This window comes from Taudactylus pleione, unplaced genomic scaffold, assembly GCF_031769625.1.
Source record: "Taudactylus pleione unplaced genomic scaffold, aTauple2 ptg000240l, whole genome shotgun sequence".
Taxonomy (NCBI): Eukaryota; Metazoa; Chordata; class Amphibia; order Anura; family Myobatrachidae; genus Taudactylus; species Taudactylus pleione.
Genome location: NW_028284642.1, coordinates 618,555 through 636,538, shown reverse-complemented (window position 1 = coordinate 636,538; position 17,984 = coordinate 618,555). Strand labels below are relative to the sequence as shown.

The 17,984-nt window shown below is 45.3% G+C and overlaps 1 protein-coding gene across 2 annotated transcripts in view; it reads left to right on the top strand.

The window, feature by feature from the left end:
- SNAPC4 (small nuclear RNA activating complex polypeptide 4) overlaps nt 1-15,978 on the top strand; it is a 204,252-nt gene extending 188,274 nt beyond the window's left edge. For both annotated transcript variants that reach the window (XM_088479544.1, XM_088479543.1), the window contains one exon: nt 14,988-15,978. In XM_088479544.1, coding sequence (XP_088335670.1) covers nt 14,988-15,050 — 63 coding nt within the window. In that variant the 3' untranslated portion in view covers nt 15,051-15,978. The remainder of the gene's footprint in view (nt 1-14,987) is intronic.
- The last annotated feature ends 2,006 nt before the right edge of the window (nt 15,979-17,984 follow it).

Below are 17,984 nucleotides of genomic sequence, written 5' to 3'. Positions count from 1 at the left end.
TGGATATGTCACACACATTAATGTACCGTACAGTAATATAGATAACATGTACCCCACATGTTGAGAGCTGGATATGTCACACACATTAATGTACCGTACAGTAATATAGATAACATGTACCCCACATGCTGAGAGCTGGATATGTCACACACATTAATGTACAGTACAGTAATATAGATAACATGTACCCCACATGCTGAGAGCTGGATATGTCACACACATTAATGTACAGTACAGTAATATAGATAACATGTACCCCACATGCTGAGAGCTGGATATGTCACACACAGTAATGTACAGTACAGTAATATAGATAACATGTACCCCACATGCTGAGAGCTGGATATGTCACACACATTAATGTACAGTACAGTAATATAGATAACATGTACCCCACATGCTGAGAGCTGGATATGTCACACACATTAATGTACAGTACAGTAATATAGATAACATGTACCCCACATGCTGAGAGCTGGATATGTCACACACATTAATGTACCGTACAGTAATATAGATAACATGTACCCCACATGCTGAGAGCTGGATATGTCACACACATTAATGTACTGTACAGTAATATAGATAACATGTACCCCACATGCTGAGAGCTGGATATGTCACACACATTAATGTACTGTACAGTAATATAGATAACATGTACCCCACATGCTGAGAGCTGGATATGTCACACACAGTAATGTACAGTAATATAGATAACATGTACCCCACATGCTGAGAGCTGGATATGTCACACACATTAATGTACCGTACAGTAATATAGATAACATGTACCCCACATGTTGAGAGCTGGATATGTCACATACATTAATGTACAGTACAGTAATATAGATAACATGTTCCCCACATGCTGAGAGCTGGATATGTCACACATATTAATGTACAGTACAGTAATATAGATAACACGTAGCCCACATGCTGAGAGCTGGATATGTCACAGGTCCAGCAGGTGGGAATAAGGATTATTGGTAATCATGCCTTGTTACAGCTTATTACCAGTTTATGACCTGATTAACCACCTAACAAATTTTATAAGACAAAAATGAAGTGTAAAGCTGCATATACACATAACGATTTTGTAACCAACAATTTTCTGTCAGATTTTCCCTTGAAAAAGTGAACAATTTTTTGAAGTGTAATGAACCATTTTTACAACGATGAACGAAAAATGTTCCTTCCCTTAATGAAAATCGTTATTTCTACTTCAGGGTCCATAGGGGTCCACAGGGTGACCTTGGGGGTATAGCTGGATCCTGGATCCTCGGGCACACCGGAATTAAAGCTTTCAGCTGCTCCCAGGATGCACTTGGGTCCATCCTCCCCTATACCCCGCCCCCGAGTCACAGGCACCTCAGTTTAAGATGGTGCCCGGCCGGAGTCGGGTCACCCTGCGGGGGGGGGGGGGGGGGCATGCAGGAGCAGCCTCCTAAAGCTTTTAATTTTTATTTAAATTTGTTAAATTTATTTTCAATAACAGTTTTTCTCCAGAGCGGCAGCGATGGGCTGTCTGTACAGACGCCCACGCTGCAGCTCCTTCTCCCTGCTGGCGCCGCGACGCCAGCACTGAACTGGGGATTGCGGCGGGGGAAGCCAGAGTCTGTACTAGCCAGACTCTGGGTTTCCCCCGGGACTGCTGCCGGGGAGATCCAGGTAAGCCGCGCACCGCTGATTAGCAGCGGTGCGCGGGTTCCTTTTAAAAATGCAGTCCCATGCCCCCGGTTCTAGGGGACAGACCGGGGGCGCTAGCGGTGGTGGCGGGCTCCCCCTCCAGTGGAGGCATACCCCGCCAGACCACTAGACCACCAGGGTGAATAAGGCAAGCGGGATGCCGGCAACCTTGGGGGTTAATATGCTAGCCAGGGGAGGAATCCTTCCCTGTCTAGCGGCTCCTCCCCTCAGCTCAGCGCGCCTTTCAGCACGTAGTCTGGCGTAGCTGAGCTGCAGATACTCGGGCCACTCCTCCTCTGAGGTCTCCAGCGGCCATTTTCTCTGTGGCAGCGTGGATACTCTCAGGGAGCACGCGGACCGGTCCCCCTGTGTACCTCTCCCCCGACAAGGACAGTGTACACAGCACTATAGCCCTCCCAGACACTGAATCTGGGAGGGTGATTGTAGTGGAAAGGTGCAGTGAGTATATCTTCCTGCATGGTATGTGACTTGTGCTAGTGCTGCCTGTCTGTGCTAATTTCTACTTACTGTCAGCCTATACCTATCCCTTTCCTTCTCCTACAAGCCCTACAGGTGTGCGGGGGAAGGGTGTTTCTACTGACCTCACTTATATAGATCACGTATTTGTGAGGTCCGTCACATACGGTTGTGTGCTACACAGTACCATATTGTGGGCTGTTGTCCAGCACACTGGTGAGTGCGAACATTTTCTTCCTATGTCATAACTGTATATTTAATTATATAGTCGGTCATGTCTGAGGAGGAGATTGAGCACTCCGTGGCTCCGGTATTGTTCTCCTGCAGGCGCTGTTCTGCAGGAGTGGATAGGGAGGATTTGTCACAGGACGGCCTGTGCGGACGGTGCCAGGCGATCCCTGGTACGTCTAAACCTCCTATGTCGCAGGAGCCACCTGTCGGTCCCAACTGCCGTCCCTACTAGGGCGTTGCCCCTGCCTACCATCCCCCATTCCCCGGCTGTCCCACAATTATTGCAGACTCCCACGGGGTCTCAGCCTGTTGGTCCCTATGCGGGGTTGCCAATGTATATACAGTCCAGCCCTGTGGCGCAGCAGGCTGTGGTGCCGTTTCAGGCTCCTGTGGCAGCTCCTCCACCCTGGGTGGATGCGCTTTCCCACACTGTCCAAGATTTTGCGGCAGCATCTTCGGCTTTTCAGTCAATGTTGCGCAGTGACGTGCCCTCCAGGGCATCTAAACGCACAGTTATGGCGCAGGCTGCGCATTTTTCGGACTCTGAGGGGTCCTAGGATGATGGCGAGGTGCAGGATGACTCAGCCTCAGATGCCTCAGTCCAGGAGGTCGACACTAAGTCTTCCATCAATGTGCGGGCTCTGGTTAGGGCGGTGCGGGCCATTCTTCTGATTGAGGATGAGGCTCCCGCTCCCAAGTTGAGGTATCCTAGTTTTAAAAAAGCTAAGGTTACTTCTGCAGCGTTCCCTTTGTCTGATCAGTTGACGGATCACATGGCGGTGGCCTGGCAGACGCCCAGCCCAGTAAGCGATTCCTGCCACAGAAGCTGTTGGCGTCCAATTATCCGTTTCCGGAGGCGCATTGTAAGAAATGGGAAACTCCGCCTGCGGTTGATTCCCATGTAACACGCCTCATCAGGAGTGCTACTTTGCCATTGCCGTCTATATCCTCGCTGAAGGATCCTACGGACAGGAAGGTGGAGACTTGTCTAAAGTCTATTTATTTTCTCTCAGGGGCTGTAGCCCGGCCGTCCATGGCCATCTCCTGGGTGGCCAAGGCCATTGAGGGTTTACGGATTAAGCTCCGGATGTCCAGAGGGCGTTGTTAGGACAGATGAGAGATGCCGCTTCCTACATTGGAGAAGCATCTTTGGATGCTAGCTTGCTGACCTCTAGGGTTTCGGCGGCAGCAGTGTCTGCTCGCAGATCCTTGTGGTTGAGGTCTTGGAGAGCAGACGCTGATTCAAAGAAAGGCTTGGAGGCCTTACCTTTTAATGGAGAGTTACTATTTGGTCCGGACCTGGACAAAATAGTAGATACGCTGGCAAAGTCCAAGTCAGCCTTCCTCCCTTCAGCTACGACACCTGCTAAGGTCCGGAGCTCGGCCTTTCGCTCCTTTCGGGTTCAGGGCAAGGCAAAAGGTCAGTCCTTCCCGAGGCAGTCCGCAACCAAGACCGCCTCAAAGCCAAAGAAGCAAGTCTGGAGTGCTAGGCGCCCTTCTTCCAAGCAAGAAGATAAGCCATCGGCATGATGGGGTGGGCCTCCCTCTGGGGGACCTCAGAGTGGGAGGCCGACTTCTTCAATTCGCCCAGTGCTGGCACAATACCACCACGGATGCCTGGGTGCGAGAAGTGGTCTCCCAGGGGTACGCCCTGTCTTTTCGGCACAGGCCGCCTCGCCAGTTTTTTTGCACGAGTCCTTCTCAGGACAAAACCAAGGCCTTGCAGGTTCAGGAAGCCATAGAGGCCTTGCTGACGGCGGGGGTCATTATACCCGTGCCACAATCTCAACGTGGGATGGGGTATTACTCTACGCTGTTTCTGGTGCAGAAACCCAATGGCTCTCATCGCCCCATCCTCAATTTGAAGTCCCTGAACAGATTTCTCAGGGTTCCCAAATTCAGGATGGAAACTTTGCGTTCCATCATTCTGGCGATGGAACCGGGGGATTATATGGTCTCCCTGGATATCCAGGACGCCTACCTCCATGTGCCTATAGCAACATCGCACCAACGGTTTCTGCGGTTTGCTATTCTCCACAACCACTACCAATTCAGGGCTGTACCCTTTGGCCTCTCCACGGCACCAAGGGTATTTACCAAGGTGATTGCGGTCATGGCGGCTCACCTTCGGAGCCAGGGGATACGGTTGCTACCGTATCTAGACGACCTCCTCTTGCTGGCAAGCTCCCTGGAGGTACTGATCCAGCATCTCCACCTGACGATCAACCACCCGTGCTCCTGTAGACAAGCGACCAACTGGAAGAAGTCCTCCCTCATCCCATCACAGCGGATGGTTCATTTGGGGGCCCTTCTGGACTCTCGTCAGCAACAGATTTTTCTGACTCCAGAGAAGGTCTCCTTACAGCTGCGGATTCACAGTTGTCTGAGCAGGGGCAGAGTGTCGGTGCACTCAGCGATGAGAGTTTTGGGGTCCATGGTGTCGGCATTCGACATGGTGGAGTTTGGCCAGTTCCATTCCAGGCCCCTGCACAAGCTTTCGGAATGGAATGGATTGCCACACAGGATCCGCTCTCAGATGCTGGTGTTGTCCTCGGAGGTGCGTCTGTCCCTGGCCTGGTGGCTACAGACGGCTCATCTCCTCGAGGGGCGCCCCTTTTGGATCCCGGAGTGGGTTCTGCTCACGACAGATGCCAGTCTCCGGGGTTGGGGGGTGGTGACAGGCTCCTTGTCACTGCAGGGTCGTTGGTCGGCGGAGGAAGCGATTTTTCCCATCAACATCCTGAAACTGCGGGCAGTGTACAGAGCCCTGCAGTCGTCCGGCACCGCTCTTCACGGAAGGGCTGTTCAGGTGCAGTCGGACAACGCCACCACGGTGGCGTACATCAATCACCAGGGAGGGACTCGCAGTCGAGCTGCGATGTCGGAGGTGTCCCGCATCTTGGCTTGGGCGGAGCGCTATCTTCCAGCTCTCTCGGCAGTCTTCATCCCGGGAGTCCTCAATTGGGAGGCGGACTTCCTCAGCCGTTACGACGTGCATCCCGGGGAATGGTCGCTTCATCCAGAGGTATTCCAACTACTCGTGGACAAGTGGGGGCTGCCGGATCTGGACCTGATGGCGTCCCGTCACAATCACAAGCTGCCCGTATACGGGTCAAGGACAAGGGACGCAGGCGCAAGTCTAATAGACGCGCTGTCGGTGAAATGGTTGTTTCGCCTGGCTTACTTGTTCCCTCCGATATCTCTGCTGCCTCGGGTCCCGCGCAAGTTCAAGCAGGACGGAGGCACACTGATCCTGGTGGCCCCAGCGTAGCCCAGAAGGCCGTGGTACTCCGATCTGCGGAGCCTGTCCATCGACGCTCCGTACCTCCTACCTCAACGACGGGACCTGTTGTCTCAGGGGCCCTGTCTTCACCCGGATCTGGGTCGACTATCTTTGACGGCGTGGCTCTTGAGACAGCCGTCCTGAGGTCTTGGGGCTTTTCTAGCTCCGTTATTACCACCATGCTGAGGGTGCGCAAGCCTGCTTCCGCGAGGATCTACCACAGAGTGTGGCACACTTACTTTCAGTGGTGCGAGGCCAGAAGATATGATCCCCAGGTTTTCCGGGTTTCGCGTATTCTGGCTTTCCTTCAGTCGGGTTTGGACTTAGGATTACGTCTTTCGTCTTTCCTCACTGAAGGTGCACGTGTCTGCTCTGTCGGTGTGGTTCCAGCGCAGGATTGCTGCTATGCTGGATGTACACACCTTTTTCCAGGGTGTTTTAAGAATCCAGCCTCCCTTTGTGCCACCTGTGGCCCCGTGGGATTTGGCGGTGGTTCTTTGGGCCTTACAGGGTCCTCCATTTGAGCCCTTGGAGTCAGTGGAGCTCAAGTGGCTAACTTTTAAGACTGTTTTCCTCTTGGCAATTGCTTCTGCCAGGAGGGTTTCGGATTTGGGGGCGCCTTCCTGTCACCCCCCTTTTCTGGTTTTTCATCAGGACAGAGCGGTGCTTCGCACTCGTCCTGATTTCCTGCCTAAGGTGGTTTCCAGATTCCACATTAATCAGGAAATTGTTGTACCAGCCTTTCAGTCGCCTGATCTTTCGGCTGGGGAGGCTTCCTTAGACGTTGTCCGTGCACTCCAGGTTTATGTGGACTGGACTAGTTCTGTGAGGAAGTCGGATTCTTTGTTTATCCTCTTTGGTTTTCACAAGAGGGGTTGGCCTGCCAACAAACAGACTCTAGCCCGTTGGCTTCGTTCTGTTATTATTGAGGCTTATATGCAGGAGGGTTTACCTGTTCCAGCCTCTATTAAGGCTCATTCCACTCGGTCTGTGGGCCCTTCTTGGGCTGCCAGCCGTGGCGCCTCTGCTGTTCAGCTGTATAAGGCGGCCACCTGGTCTTCCATTCAGACCTTTTTGAGGTTCTATGCGTTTGACACCTTTGCCTCTCAGGATGCAATCCTTTGGGCGCCGGGTTCCCCTATCGGCAAAGGAGCGTCCCCGCCCTTAGTTGGACTGCTTTGGGACATCCCCAAGGTCACCCTGTGGACCCCTATGGACCCTGAAGTAGAAAACAAGAGATATGGTAAGAACATACCTTTGTTATCTGTTTCTACGAAGTCCATAGGGTCCACAGGGCACCCGCCCTGACGCACCTGGCTTTATATGGGGTCTGTGACTGGTCACCGGTTTTCCGTCTCCCATTTCTGTGAGTATGGTTCTTGTGTGTTCCAGTCTTCCTTCTCTCTGTTTCGTCTCCTCCTCCGGCCTAGGCTGCTTACCAACTGAGGTGCCTGTGGCTCGGGGGCGGGGTATAGGGGAGGATGGACCCAAGTGCATCCTGGGAGCAGCTGAAAGCTTTAACTCCGTGGTGCCCGAGGATCCAGGATCCAGCTATACCCCCAAGGTCACCCTGTGGACCCTATGGACTTCGTAGAAACAGAGATAACAAAGGTAAATTCTTACCATATCTCTTGTTGTTGGACAGTCTGAAATGGATGATAAACTACAAACGGGAGAGCGCTTGAACGATTATCGTTCATCGTTATAACTCAGAAACTGAACGATTTTTTTAACGGTTTTACTAATTCAAAAATTATACCAATTAATAATCACATTTGTTAATTGACGTACACTATTGGGGAGTTTTTTAGTTGGGTTTATCCTGCGCATTAGACCCAGAGGTGGATTCTACCTCCGTGTCAGGAGCTGCGAGGTGAAGTCTGAGATAAGTTACCTGGTGGTGTCTAACGTGCAGGGCAGCCCATCGGTTATGTATATTACGCAGTATCAATGAGTAATCGTGCGGGCAATAGGCAGTTTTATCGAATAGCCCCGGGCGTGAAACATGAAACTTTTTCCTGCGTGGGGAACTGTGTGGCTGATTGGATTCTCCCTGTATATTACAATTAGTGTTTATTGACTATTAATATCTTGGATCTTGTTCACGACCTCTGTACTGCGCTGAGGGTTGCTGGCGATGTCTGGAGACCTGCACAGGTAAAAGTCCAGTCCTGATAGTACATTTGGCACATTAACAGCTACAGTATGACGCACATCTGCTGGAGTTATAATTTATTTTAAAATATTGATTTAAAATGTATCTTGTATAATTAATATATCTAGTAACCTTTGACTTTTTTATATTGCAAATAAAAATTATATCCCTCTTACAGCTTTAAGTGTACATCCCCCCCAAATCCCCTTTGTCATGAAGACCAGATCGACTCAAACATGGCCAAGTTTCCTTTAATTCTTATGTTTTATTTAATTAACTAATATAATGAATGTGATTATAGGAAGATAGAGCCGGTCTGTTCAGCTGCTGCTGTTTGTACTGCCCCTGTATGATGATCTCACAATATAAAGGATTATAAACATAAAAACTCACAGGTGTTGGCGAGTATAATTCATGTCATCATACTATTGATTGGATACAGTGAACTTGATCAGATTTCTGCACTGGAAGAGCAAACAATGGGCGTTATTTGATGCACTACTATTACTAATGATCCATCTATATCATTGTTACTACTGATGCCGCTGATTGCTGGATTCAGCCCTACAATCAGCCGATCTAATGATACCATGTTATTAGATGTATACAATATATTGCTGGATTCAGCCCTACAATCAGCCAATCTAATGATACCATGTTATTAGATGTATACAATATATTGCTGGATTCAGCCCTACAATCAGCCGATCTAATGATACCATGTTATTAGATGTATACAATATATTGCTGGATTCAGCCCTACAATCAGCCAATCTAATGATACCATGTTATTAGATGTATACAATATATTGCTGGATTCAGCCCTACAATCAGCCGATCTAATGATACCATGTTATTAGATGTATATAATATATTGCTGGATTCAGCCCTACAATCAGCCGATCTAATGATACCATGTTATTAGATGTATACAATATATTGCTGGATTCAGCCCTACAATCAGCCGATCTAATGATACCATGTTATTAGATGTATACAATATATTGCTGGATTCAGTGCTACAATCAGCCGATCTAATGATACCATGTTATTAGATGTATACAATATATTGCTGGATTCAGCCCTACAATCAGCCGATCTAATGATACCATGTTATTAGATGTATACAATATATTGCTGGATTCAGCCCTACAATCAGCCGATCTAATGATACCATGTTATTAGATGTATACAATATATTGCTGGATTCAGCCCTACAATCAGCCGATCTAATGATACCATGTTATTAGATGTATACAATATATTGCTGGATTCAGCCCTACAATCAGCCGATCTAATGATACCATGTTATTAGATGTATACAATATATTGCTGGATTCAGCCCTACAATCAGCCGATCTAATGATACCATGTTATTAGATGTATACAATATATTGCTGGATTCAGCCCTACAATCAGCCGATCTAATGATACCATGTTATTAGATGTATACAATATATTGCTGGATTCAGCCCTACAATCAGCCGATCTAATGATACCATGTTATTAGATGTATACAATATATTGCTGGATTCAGCCCTACAATCAGCCGATCTAATGATACCATGTTATTAGATGTATACAATATATTGCTGGATTCAGCCCTACAATCAGCCGATCTAATGATACCATGTTATTAGATGTATACAATATATTGCTGGATTCAGCCCTACAATCAGCCGATCTAATGATACCATGTTATTAGATGTATACAATATATTGCTGGATTCAGCCCTACAATCAGCCGATCTAATGATACCATGTTATTAGATGTATACAATATATTGCTGGATTCAGCCCTACAATCAGCCGATCTAATGATACCATGTTATTAGATGTATACAATATATTGCTGGATTCAGCCCTACAATCAGCCGATCTAATGATACCATGTTATTAGATGTATACAATATATTGCTGGATTCAGCCCTACAATCAGCCGATCTAATGATACCATGTTATTAGATGTATATAATATATTGCTGGATTCAGTGCTACAATCAGCCGATCTAATGATACCATGTTATTAGATGTATACAATATATTGCTGGATTCAGCCCTACAATCAGCCGATCTAATGATACCATGTTATTAGATGTATACAATATATTGCTGGATTCAGCCCTACAATCAGCCGATCTAATGATACCATGTTATTAGATGTATACAATATATTGCTGGATTCAGCCCTACAATCAGCCGATCTAATGATACCATGTTATTAGATGTATACAATATATTGCTGGATTCAGCCCTACAATCAGCCGATCTAATGATACCATGTTATTAGATGTATACAATATATTGCTGGATTCAGCCCTACAATCAGCCGATCTAATGATACCATGTTATTAGATGTATACAATATATTGCTGGATTCAGCCCTACAATCAGCCGATCTAATGATACCATGTTATTAGATGTATACAATATATTGCTGGATTCAGCCCTACAATCAGCCGATCTAATGATACCATGTTATTAGATGTATACAATATATTGCTGGATTCAGCCCTACAATCAGCCGATCTAATGATACCATGTTATTAGATGTATACAATATATTGCTGGATTCAGCCCTACAATCAGCCGATCTAATGATACCATGTTATTAGATGTATACAATATATTGCTGGATTCAGCCCTACAATCAGCCGATCTAATGATACCATGTTATTAGATGTATACAATATATTGCTGGATTCAGCCCTACAATCAGCCGATCTAATGATACCATGTTATTAGATGTATACAATATATTGCTGGATTCAGCCCTACAATCAGCCGATCTAATGATACCATGTTATTAGATGTATACAATATATTGCTGGATTCAGCCCTACAATCAGCCGATCTAATGATACCATGTTATTAGATGTATACAATATATTGCTGGATTCAGTCCTACAATCAGCCGATCTAATGATACCATGTTATTAGATGTATATAATATATTGCTGGATTCAGCCCTACAATCAGCCGATCTAATGATACCATGTTATTAGATGTATATAATATATTCAGCCCTACAATCAGCCGATCTAATGATACCATGTTATTAGATGTATATAATATATTCAGCCCTACAATCAGCCGATCTAATGATACCATGTTATTAGATGTATACAATATATTGCTGGATTCAGCCCTACAATCAGCCGATCTAATGATACCATGTTATTAGATGTATACAATATATTGCTGGATTCAGCCCTACAATCAGCCGATCTAATGATACCATGTTATTAGATGTATACAATATATTGCTGGATTCAGCCCTACAATCAGCCGATCTAATGATACCATGTTATTAGATGTATACAATATATTGCTGGATTCAGCCCTACAATCAGCCGATCTAATGATACCATGTTATTAGATGTATACAATATATTGCTGGATTCAGCCCTACAATCAGCCGATCTAATGATACCATGTTATTAGATGTATATAATATATTCAGCCCTACAATCAGCCGATCTAATGATACCATGTTATTAGATGTATATAATATATTCAGCCCTACAATCAGCCGATCTAATGATACCATGTTATTAGATGTATACAATATATTGCTGGATTCAGCCCTACAATCAGCCGATCTAATGATACCATGTTATTAGATGTATACAATATATTGCTGGATTCAGTCCTACAATCAGCCGATCTAATGATACCATGTTATTAGATGTATACAATATATTGCTGGATTCAGTCCTACAATCAGCCGATCTAATGATACCATGTTATTAGATGTATATAATATATTGCTGGATTCAGTCCTACAATCAGCCGATCTAATGATACCATGTTATTAGATGTATATAATATATTGCTGGATTCAGCCCTACAATCAGCCGATCTAATGATACCATGTTATTAGATGTATATAATATATTCAGCCCTACAATCAGCCGATCTAATGATACCATGTTATTAGATGTATACAATATATTGCTGGATTCAGCCCTACAATCAGCCGATCTAATGATACCATGTTATTAGATGTATACAATATATTGCTGGATTCAGCCCTACAATCAGCCGATCTAATGATACCATGTTATTAGATGTATACAATATATTGCTGGATTCAGCCCTACAATCAGCCGATCTAATGATACCATGTTATTAGATGTATACAATATATTGCTGGATTCAGCCCTACAATCAGCCGATCTAATGATACCATGTTATTAGATGTATACAATATATTGCTGGATTCAGCCCTACAATCAGCCGATCTAATGATACCATGTTATTAGATGTATACAATATATTGCTGGATTCAGTCCTACAATCAGCCGATCTAATGATACCATGTTATTAGATGTATACAATATATTGCTGGATTCAGTCCTACAATCAGCCGATCTAATGATACCATGTTATTAGATGTATATAATATATTGCTGGATTCAGCCCTACAATCAGCCGATCTAATGATACCATGTTATTAGATGTATATAATATATTGCTGGATTCAGCCCTACAATCAGCCGATCTAATGATACCATGTTATTAGATGTATATAATATATTCAGCCCTACAATCAGCCGATCTAATGATACCATGTTATTAGATGTATATAATATATTCAGCCCTACAATCAGCCGATCTAATGATACCATGTTATTAGATGTATACAATATATTGCTGGATTCAGCCCTACAATCAGCCGATCTAATGATACCATGTTATTAGATGTATACAATATATTGCTGGATTCAGCCCTACAATCAGCCGATCTAATGATACCATGTTATTAGATGTATACAATATATTGCTGGATTCAGCCCTACAATCAGCCGATCTAATGATACCATGTTATTAGATGTATACAATATATTGCTGGATTCAGCCCTACAATCAGCCGATCTAATGATACCATGTTATTAGATGTATACAATATATTGCTGGATTCAGCCCTACAATCAGCCGATCTAATGATACCATGTTATTAGATGTATACAATATATTGCTGGATTCAGCCCTACAATCAGCCGATCTAATGATACCATGTTATTAGATGTATACAATATATTGCTGGATTCAGCCCTACAATCAGCCGATCTAATGATACCATGTTATTAGATGTATACAATATATTGCTGGATTCAGCCCTACAATCAGCCGATCTAATGATACCATGTTATTAGATGTATACAATATATTGCTGGATTCAGCCCTACAATCAGCCGATCTAATGATACCATGTTATTAGATGTATACAATATATTGCTGGATTCAGCCCTACAATCAGCCGATCTAATGATACCATGTTATTAGATGTATACAATATATTGCTGGATTCAGCCCTACAATCAGCCGATCTAATGATACCATGTTATTAGATGTATACAATATATTGCTGGATTCAGCCCTACAATCAGCCGATCTAATGATACCATGTTATTAGATGTATACAATATATTGCTGGATTCAGCCCTACAATCAGCCGATCTAATGATACCATGTTATTAGATGTATACAATATATTGCTGGATTCAGCCCTACAATCAGCCGATCTAATGATACCATGTTATTAGATGTATACAATATATTGCTGGATTCAGTCCTACAATCAGCCGATCTAATGATACCATGTTATTAGATGTATATAATATATTGCTGGATTCAGCCCTACAATCAGCCGATCTAATGATACCATGTTATTAGATGTATATAATATATTCAGCCCTACAATCAGCCGATCTAATGATACCATGTTATTAGATGTATACAATATATTGCTGGATTCAGCCCTACAATCAGCCGATCTAATGATACCATGTTATTAGATGTATACAATATATTGCTCACGTGTGTTGCGATTGTTTATGACCAGGGTGACCAAATCGGTTCTCAAAGACTCATAATACGTTATTTCTCTGGCGCTAACTAGGGTATTTTAAAACCACAATTTAATATTATGATGTCTTTGTTGGGCTACCCTCCATACTCAGTAATGAGCTCTTTGTAAATAAGGGAATGTCCATTCCATGTAGGTATCATTATACCAAGTGGTTTTATTAAAAATACATATAATACCGTTGGGTTCTGGAGATGTAGTAATTCCTAGAATGGACACGCAATGAATTTATTTATACTTCACAAATCACAGAATAAAATAAAAAAAATGCCATAATGTACAGTCCTAACAAGTAGTATAGATTTATATATAAAAACTTTAGGAACAGGCATAATAATAAGTCTCACTAATTTTAGAGTTGCAATGCGTTTCGCAGTCAGGTCAGCTTCCTCAGGTGAAACGTGTTGCAACTACAAAATGAATAAGACTTTTTTTTATGTTGTGCTTTATTTTTACGCCTGTTCCTAATGTTTTATATTGTGTGAATAAAATACCCCAGTAAGCATCAGAGAAATAACTTCTTTCTATAGAGAGTTTGTGGGGTTTTGGGAAGCCCCTATTTTTCTCCTTGGATGAAAGTGTAGAGAGGTACAGTACCAAGCAATCTGCTACGGTCATATTCACACAGCGCCTGTAACATGGCAGCTAGCTGCTGATTGGTTGGTAACTCTCTCCACTTCATCTCTCACAAAGATTTGATACATTTCCCCCTGAATGTATATCGGTCTGACCAGTGTATGCCCAGCATTAGGAATGAATGTGCTGCATCTTATAATCTGGGACAGTTAGGCCGGGTACATATTAGAACCATGTGTTTTGGAGAATCCAGCGGCAGACGGAATGGTGTATCGTGCTGTACGTACACCCTGCGCAATGCGGTGATATGACGGTGCGATGTACCACAGCATGGCATGGTTCATGATATCTTCTGATTGGCAGCACAGCCAGCCAGAAGATATCGTGCACGACCTGCGGGAAAGGGTACACCTGTGCGCCAGCAAGATGGTATAGAATACGTGGATTGTTCGGAGCCCGCAAAGACCAGGTTTATGGGATACAACGGTGCCGACAGTGGGTCTGTATTGTCAGCGCTGGGAAGGTGTCCTGCTTACTGACATGTTTATTCCTCCTATGGCGTATATTATGTCTCTGCTGTATGTATACCTCACCTGTGCATTATTGCTGTATATAGAGGAGAACTGTGGGTTTATCTCCCTTTGTCCATACTGTGTCATGGAGATGGCGTGCTAATTCACCAGCATTGTATTTCTGCTTTGCAGCGACAACCTGCCGGCTGCGGTTCAAGTGGGACAGACGCGTCACTGACCACGGCTGAGAGATGATCACACAGGAGCTCACTGCTGTACTAACGGATATCAGAAGCACATGCAGTGGAAGCTGGGCCAGTACGTGGGTTCTGGGTGTCCCAGGTGCCCGCCTTCCCTTCTCTCCTAAGTGCCACACTGCCCCCGTCTTTTATCATGTGTGGAATGGGGGGTGAGGCAACATCATCTATTCTTGGGGGTTTGGTGCTGGGTATTGACATCATAGGTAAGCGCCACTTCTGCCCGTTACACAGGAAATCCTTCATGTCAGCGGCTGTGCCCTGTGAGGGGGGCACCACTAGCCCTGAGTGGAGGCAGCCATTTTGTAGTCCAAGACTATATTGAGGTGCAGATGACATCACTTAGGTGCAAAATGGTGTCTAATTACTAATGGTTTCACTGATGGCATCCTCACAATAACTACTGACGAGTGTGGGACACACTTTATGGTAATGCCTTGGAATTAGCCATCTTTTCCTGTTGAGCACAATGGTCGCCATGAGCTTAGAAACCGACCTCCATAACCTTTGTGCGGGAATGTCGGTGTATGTACATATGTATGTGTCCTATTACAGATGGTGGAGAGGATTTTGTTAGCCTCCTAGTCGTTTCTATAGAGAATGGCGATGTAGCATTGGGGCAATGTATGTAAAATAGACTATAATCAGATCTCCTGCAGGAGACGCCGATCTGACACTCCCCATGTCACTTAGTACAACCGCCATGGCGCCAAATGCGTCATGGGAGAGTGCAGGAAGTTCCGGCTGACGGATGATGAACATGACACATTAATGTATAGAATTGTCTTGTGGCATGTAGTAACTGTTAGTGTCACTTCAGCACAAATATTTATTTTCTGTCTACTAGGTGGTTCCAGCAAATCTGAGACCCAAAGTGCTTCTACAATGTTTTTTCTTTTCTTTGTTTTGTACCTTGAAATATATTTCGTTAGAAAAAAAATAAATCTATATTCTTGATTACAACATCCTGGCTGTATTCATCTGAGTTCCTGTTTTACTTCCCTATTTTTTAGTTGTACGAGTTGTTGTATAGTAGGTCCAGGAAAGGGGTTTGTGTGCAGGACGTTGTCTGCATTGTGCAGATGATGTAGAGAGTGAGAATAAAACACTGTTATTGCGAAGTACAATACAATGATATATTTGAAAACTATCCCTCTAATGTGGGCTACACACTTACAGGACAAATCGGTAGCTCTGCTGACCGATCTTCCGATTTAGCTAGGTTATGCACTTACCAATCTGCCACAATATGACTGGCCAGAAGAAGTAGCTGTGATGTCACTATCGCTGGTTCCTGGGGCCAGCGCATCGCTAGGTCGTGTGTACACAGAAGGAGGTGTGATGTCACTATCGCTGGTTCCTGGGGCCAGCGCATTGGTAGGTCGTGTGTACACAGGAGGTGTGATGTCACTATCGCTGGTTCCTGGGGCCAGCGCATAGGTAGGTCGTGTGTACACAGAAGTAGGTGTGATGTCACTATCGCTGGTTCCTGGGGCCAGCGCATCGGTAGGTCGTGTGTACACAGAAGTAGGTGTGATGTCACTATCGCTGGTTCCTGGGGCCAGCGCATCGCTAGGTCGTGTGTACACAGAGTTAGGTGTGATGTCACTATCGCTGGTTCCTGGGGCCAGCGCATCGCTAGGTCGTGTGTACACAGAGTTAGGTGTGATGTCACTATCGCTGGTTCCTGGGAGCAGCGCATCGGTAGGTCGTGTGTACACAGAAGTAGCTGTGATGTCACTATCGCTGGTTCCTGGGGCCAGCGCATCGGTAGGTCGTGTGTACACAGAAGTAGCTGTGATGTCACTATCTCTGGTTCCTGGGGCCAGCGCATCGGTAGGTCGTGTGTACACAGAAGTAGCTGGGATGTCACTATCGCTGGTTCCTGGAGCCAGCGCATCGGTAGGTCGTGTTTACACAGAAGTAGGTGTGATGTCACTATCGCTTGGTCCTGGGGCCAGCGCATCGGTAGGTCGTGTGTACACAGAAGTAGGTGTGATGTCACTATCGCTGGTTCCTGGGGCCAGCGCATTGGTAGGTCGTGTGTACACAGAAGTAGCTGTGATATCACTATCGCTGGTTCCTGGGGCCAGCGCATCGGTAGGTCGTGTGTACACAGAAGTAGCTGTGATGTCACTATCTCTGGTTCCTGGGGCCAGCGCATCGGTAGGTCGTGTGTACACAGAAGTAGCTGGGATGTCACTATCGCTGGTTCCTGGAGCCAGCGCATCGGTAGGTTGTGTTTACACAGAAGTAGGTGTGATGTCACTATCGCTGGTTCCTGGGGCCAGCGCATCGGTAGGTCGTGTGTACACAGAAGTAGGTGTGATGTCACTATCGCTGGTTCCTGGGGCCAGCGCATCGGTAGGTCGTGTGTACACAGAAGTAGCTGGGATGTCACTATCGCTGGTTCCTGGAGCCAGCGCATCGGTAGGTCGTGTTTACACAGAAGTAGGTGTGATGTCACTATCGCTTGGTCCTGGGGCCAGCGCATAGGTAGGTCGTGTGTACACAGAAGTAGGTGTGATGTCACTATCGCTGGTTCCTGGGGCCAGCGCATCGGTAGGTCGTGTGTACACAGAAGTAGGTGTGATGTCACTATCGCTGGTTCCTGGGGCCAGCGCATCGGTAGGTCGTGTGTACACAGAAGTAGCTGTGATGTCACTATCGCTGGTTCCTGGGGCCAGCGCATCGGTAGGTCGTGTGTACACAGAAGTAGCTGTGATGTCACTATCTCTGGTTCCTGGGGCCAGCGCATCGGTAGGTCGTGTGTACACAGAAGTAGCTGGGATGTCACTATCGCTGGTTCCTGGAGCCAGCGCATCGGTAGGTCGTGTTTACACAGAAGTAGGTGTGATGTCACTATCGCTTGGTCCTGGGGCCAGCGCATCGGTAGGTCGTGTGTACACAGAAGTAGCTGTGATGTCACTAT